The 5,934-nt window shown below is 41.6% G+C and overlaps 1 protein-coding gene across 2 annotated transcripts in view; it reads right to left on the reverse strand.

Moving 5' to 3' along the window:
• Positions 1-1,752: 1,752 nt before the first annotated feature.
• The window catches only part of lmo4a (LIM domain only 4a), a 17,333-nt gene continuing 13,151 nt past the window's right edge, over positions 1,753-5,934 (reverse strand). For both annotated transcript variants that reach the window (XM_005748162.1, XM_005748163.1), the window contains exons 3-5: positions 3,996-4,092; positions 3,737-3,895; positions 1,753-3,291 (exon numbers count right to left, since the gene is read on the reverse strand). In XM_005748162.1, the coding sequence (XP_005748219.1) occupies positions 3,283-3,291; positions 3,737-3,895; positions 3,996-4,092 (265 nt within the window). In that variant the 3' untranslated portion in view covers positions 1,753-3,282. The remainder of the gene's footprint in view (positions 3,292-3,736; positions 3,896-3,995; positions 4,093-5,934) is intronic.

Here is a 5,934-nt window from a genome sequence, read left to right on the forward strand (position 1 = left end):
CAATCAGAGCCGAGAGCCTGGAAGGATCAGAGAGCATGTAAAAAAAAAAGTTTTAATTTGAAGGGACACAGAAAAGAGGAATCCGAACGTTTTTATGGCTGAAAACAATGTAAGTCTTCGCTCTTGTATTTTATTTTTTTATTTTGTTTCAGACAACTATGGAGACCACAAACTGCTGGCTGCCTGGAGCCCACAGGAAAAAACAACCCTCCCTTTTAATTAGACCAGCTCACCAGATTAGGCCTCATTAGGCTGCAACACTGGAGTGCAGCTAAAGCCCGCGTAGGCCTCCAGCGCATCCCACTTTAATTGCTTCTGTAATGGCCTCAGCTCAGGCCTTTGAAATCCCATTCCTGTGGGTAATCAGCCATGTTTGTCTGAGAACCACAAGCGTTTCTCCCCTACTTACCCCTCAGTCTCAGGCAGCCAGAGCTAGCTCTTTAGCCCAATCACACACTTGTCACATGTGAGTCGAATGACTGAATTATTATTATTACTATTATTAGTTCTTCTGAAAGAACTCCAAATACTCAAGAATCAACAGAGAAATGATGGTTTGTACTGCAGCAGAGAGAATGTCAGCACAATGAAAACACGTCAGTATAAAGAGTAAAAATGTGAACAGTACTGCAGTACACATTTAAACTACACAGTATATGTCACTGCAGCTGAGTAATCTTTCCAAACACGGTTACTGCATGAAGCCTAAACATGTTCCAGATGATACTTCTTTCATACAGCATCCTAGGAAAAAGGTACATCATGGGTGCTGCCGTGCTACGCCCAGTAGCAGCTGTGCTCCTAGTTGATCTAAGAGAAATTTTTACCTGTGTAGAAATGACTATGTTTCTAGAATCTTGACTTTCTTGTTTCGCTTATGTACTGAGAAAAAATTTAACTTCAAACTACAACATATATAAAATATCTACAGAGTGCTTGAGGATGACTGTTTGTGCAGTTTGACATTAAAAACAAAGAACTAACTGAAGCTTGGTTAGGCTGCTTTGTGATCATGCCAACAAACATACTGCCCAACCACTTCTGAAGGACTGCCCTTCAGAAACAGAAGGTCCAGACTGCAGGGCGATGAAGATTCTGTGGCTGAGGTGGCCATATTAGGGATATTCTCCCCCTGACATCACACGGATCCAAGAGTAGAAAAACCTGTCTGAAAGTGAGTATTGAGCGGTTTTAGCTGCTGTTTCAGCTCCTCCCATCCTTCTGTTGTCCCACGTAAACAGATGTAGGCGGAACTGATTCCATTTTTATGACATTGCAAAGATCCTAGAGCAGTAAAACCTGTCTGAAACTGAGTATTTAGAGCATGCTGAAGCCTAAACTATCTTATTTTGGTCCATAGTGCAGCATCGCTCAAACAAGTCCACCCTTTCAACTTTTTTCTGATTGGCTGGACCATGTAAAGAGAAGTGGGCAGGGCTCATTCCATCATCATGACATCACACAGAGCCAGAAATAGAAAAACAAAACAGTGAAACACTGTATTTTTACCCCCCCTTCCCATTTCCTTTTGATTGGCTGAGCCACATAACGAAAATTAGGCAGGGTTCATCTACTCTGTATGACATGAACATCAAGGGCAAACATGATAGGAGATAAATATCAAAGCCTGCTTTAATATTTCTTTAAATACAGTTTCCTAAATCAATAAAGAATGTTAGCATTTTTACTTTGTTGTTATCATGTTTACTGGAGATGAGGCAACAAAATTAAAAAATGAAACTGTGGCACAGATTGTGGTTAACTCAGACTGTCAGATGAGTCTTTATTCAAATAATCAGTCTTAGCTGTTTTATTAATCGCCATCAGCACACGGAGACAGGTGGAATCAACTTTAGCGCACTATAACTTTATCCTACAATGGTTCACATGGTAAAGCTTCCACAGCACTAATGCCATCAGTACAACAACAACAACATAAACATTGTTTTGCTAAAAGAGTATTACCTTCACACTCTTAATTCTTCTTAGTAGAAGGAAAAGTTGGACTTGGCCACTGCCATGTCACCCACTGTTGTAACTTTAACTTTATCATTCTTTGGCCTCCTCCATGTTGGTTTTCTGGAGCTGGAAGTGACCATATTTGGAGGAGAAGGTGCTGTGCCACGTTGTCAGCTAAAAGTGAGCAAGCCAGTTATTTTAAGCCTTAATAAAATCCAAACAGCTATAAACAAATGAACCCCACCGTACACCTGTTATTTAGGAGAAAACCGCTTCAAAGTTGGACATTATAACATGGGAGTGTATAGGGACTGACTCACCTTGGGAGCCAGGAACTGCACATATGCATAAGCTGATGTTTTATTCCACAACAGAAACTCAGTGATAGTAGCTTCTTCCTGAGAACAGGAAGAATTAAAAATCAAAGCCAGTCTTTAATAAAGTAAGTTAAATAAAGGGTCCGTCCTTGTTTTTGACACTACAGTCAAAAGACGACTGTTCTTGGTTTCCATTTGTAGTCATTTATATATATATATGGCAGTACATCTCCCTTCACATATAGAACAGAGCAGGTATCAATGTCAGCAGATATGACACTGAAAAAGTCAGAAACGGCATTAAAAAGAGAAGCTCAGGTGGAGGTGGGTTGCAAAGCAGCTTGCACAGACTAAAACAGGTCATACAGAGTCACTGATATGAGACATGTGGAAGAGAACGAGCTGATTTAACTGGGAAAAGACAGTCTTAAAATTCATGGAGAAATCAATCCCATTGTCTGTGACATTCACACTGCCACTAGGGAGCAATTTCTCTTCACTAACTCGCTAAAATGTGAATATTTCACAGAGAAGTACACGTCTTTAAGTCAGTACAGATGTTATGGTGTCCAGGTGTCTCTCAGCGTGTCGAAGGAAACGTCGAGTAGCTAAAATGACGACACAACAGACCCAAACGAGTTTTACTCAAATATGTGGTCAAATATAGTTCACCTCCTGCAGGAGTCACATTGCTTTCATTGTCTTCTCCTCATTCAATGTCCACAGTAACTGGCTGGCTGGGAAAATTAAAATCACACAAATGGGACAGTTCCACTTTTCCTCTTTCAGCCAGGCCACAGCTAATCAGTGAAATCCCAACAGACCTCTTTCAGATTTTACTCCTCGTCATCTTCAGAGTCTGTTGGGAAGTTAAAATCTGAACCAGCGGCAAGGGTCCACGAGATCAGAGGGAGGTTGACCAGCGGTGGGATTTACAGCAAGGGGGAGAAGGTGAAGAGGAAAAAGGTGGGGGAGAAGGCACACATTTGGTTTTCCATCCTCTTCCTCAGCAGACCTGTAGATGGTAAAGAGAAGAGGTTATAAACCAAACCAATCACCGGCTTGGATAAACATCCATGAATCTGCATTAAAGTTAAACTGACTGGAAAACAACAAAACAAAATTCCAATCCACTGGATTGGTCTGTTTCATTTTCATTAAGAACTCTTTTTATCTGCATGCTGTTAGTCCACATAAACTACTTCCAGGTGCAAACACCACATTTTGAATCATCTCCAGATCTTCTCCCCAACACGGAGAAAATTACTCTCAGCTGCTGTTGAAGGAACTTTTGACTGAACTATCAAACTCTATTTAAGCCTCTGAAAAAAGGGGGATGGAGCAAAAAATACTCGCCAATTCATCAGCAGTTAAGCTCACATATTTGCTTCATGAAAATCTTCCTAAATGAAAATGATGTCACTGTTCAAAAAAGTCTTAGTCCAGAAACTGCCTCTCACCTTCTGGTCAGACATGATGTTGTTGCCCTGCAGTGGAGTTGAGTGTCCGCCGAGCAGGCCTCCTCCCGGCCGGTCGTGCTCACAGAAGATTGTCCCGTTGACATAGTGGAAGCGATCGCCGGGAACCAGGCGGTTCCTGCATGTTGCACACGTGAAACACTAAAGAAAAACAAATAAATTGGATTAAAAGTTTCACCGGTCTGAAAAGATGAAAACATGTAAGGTTGACAACGCTGGACTGGTAGAAGATCACGCTCACCTTCAGGTGGTAAACGCTGCCTTGTGCTCGCATCACCATCTCGCTGGCAGGTATAGACTGTCCACAAGCGCTGCAGGCTCCACTGTGTCCAAACAGCCTGCACATGAAACCAAACAGTCATGCATCAACACAACAGCCATAAAGCAGATGTCGTGGGTTCTCAAATCCCATCTCTACTATTTCAGGTACCTGTGAAATGTTGAAATGTTAAGACATAAGTTCAATGCCACCAAATACGTCAAGATATCTTAATGCCAGAAAAAAAGTTGCCATCACAGCAGTAAATGTCAGTTTTTCTACATGCTGATGTAGTAAAGGAAAGAAATCTGTCAGATGAGTCTTTGGGCTTCAAGTGTAAGAAATAATGTATAAAATTACAGAAAAGACTCCTATAGTTATTATAAAACTGAAGGTTTTACTGTAGAATAACCTATGACCTCCTTCATATTTTCAAAAGCAGTCCAGCAGGCCGGATTAGAGTCTTTGTGAGGCAGATTCTGGCTTCCAGCCCTTATGTTTGACACCCCTGCCTTATATAAACACAGCATGTTGGCACCACTGAAGCTTGGGCAGAAGGGTAATAACAAAAGTTTGTGATTAAAGCTGTAAATGGTTTTAAGTCTTCATGCATCAGTTATATATAGTCTGTATTTAGCACCCATAAAAGGTCCAATGAGAGGGTATCGGCTCCGGGTCGTTTCAGTGTGGCGGCACACAGCAGCCGGTCCTCATCAGTCTGAACCTGGAGGAAGGTCAGTGCCTGTGTTGAACCTTTAAAGGAAGCTGCTGTCATCATTAAAGCTACACGTGAAACCCCGCGATACTCACTTGACCACTTTGGCGTCTCTCTCTTTCTCCCTCTTTCTTTGTCTTCCCCTTTCAATGACTCCACAGAGTAATGAATTTTTTATCTTAATCCAAACAGTCATTTAATGAGTGTGCCTGAGAGGATCCCTGTCCTCCTTAATTAACCCTCAGACACACACACACACACACACTCCTCCCGAGTCTCAGTTAAGGCTCATCTTTCTTTAGCAGCATGACGAATCTAAGGACTCGACCCCAAACCAGACCTTAGGTAAGTCCACCTCAGCTCAAGGTTTGGATAATTTAGCCATGGCTTTCCTGTCTGTTGGTCAGTGTCTGTAGCTTTGAGTTCATGGGATGGATGGCGGTTGGAGGTCCTCCCCACTCAAACACAAATTAGCCGAAATCCACTGTAGGACTATTTATACATATTTTGAGCTCTTTATTTGCACTCCTGCCACAGAACGGAACAAACGGCTGCCAAGCGAGAAATCTGAGGCGGCTGTAATTCTGGAGTGGCACTGGAAGTCCAGAGTGGATTTAAATCAGACGTTTCTTCAGCTCGTTTGCGGCTGGAAACACACGCAGGGTTTTTTTTGTTTGTTTTTTTGTGAAAATTAGGTCTGGTGTCAGGTGCCAAAAAGCTAGCACTTGAACATCAGTACAAAACGGCCACATGATGCTGTGAACATTTGGCTTTCAAGCCAATCAAAATGTACGCTGGTTCTCAAAAGCCATCAAAGCAGGAGAGCTTTCACACTGACTGGACTGCTTCTCAAGTGCTCCATCACTGCTGATTGGGCCAAAAATAAGAGGTATTGGTGGAGTTAAAAGCACACATGACTTCAATTTCCACAAGAGTAACAAAAGCCATGAGCTGAATTTAAAAAAAAAAAAATCTATTCAAAAGCGTTCAGCCAATCAAAAAAGGCAAAATAGGAAGTGACTAGACCAGGGCGATATGACAAAAAATATTTATCACGACATACATTTGAAAATTTGCAATAACGATATAACTGACGTAGAGCTGGGCGATAAGATTTTTTCATATCACGATATGTTTTTTCATTTCAGGCGATAACGATATCTATCACGATATAAGCCAAATAACTATATTTGTAAGATTTAAATG

This window comes from Pundamilia nyererei, unplaced genomic scaffold, assembly GCF_000239375.1.
Source record: "Pundamilia nyererei isolate P.nyererei 1_Seehausen unplaced genomic scaffold, PunNye1.0 scaffold00215, whole genome shotgun sequence".
Classification (NCBI taxonomy): Eukaryota; Metazoa; Chordata; class Actinopteri; order Cichliformes; family Cichlidae; genus Pundamilia; species Pundamilia nyererei.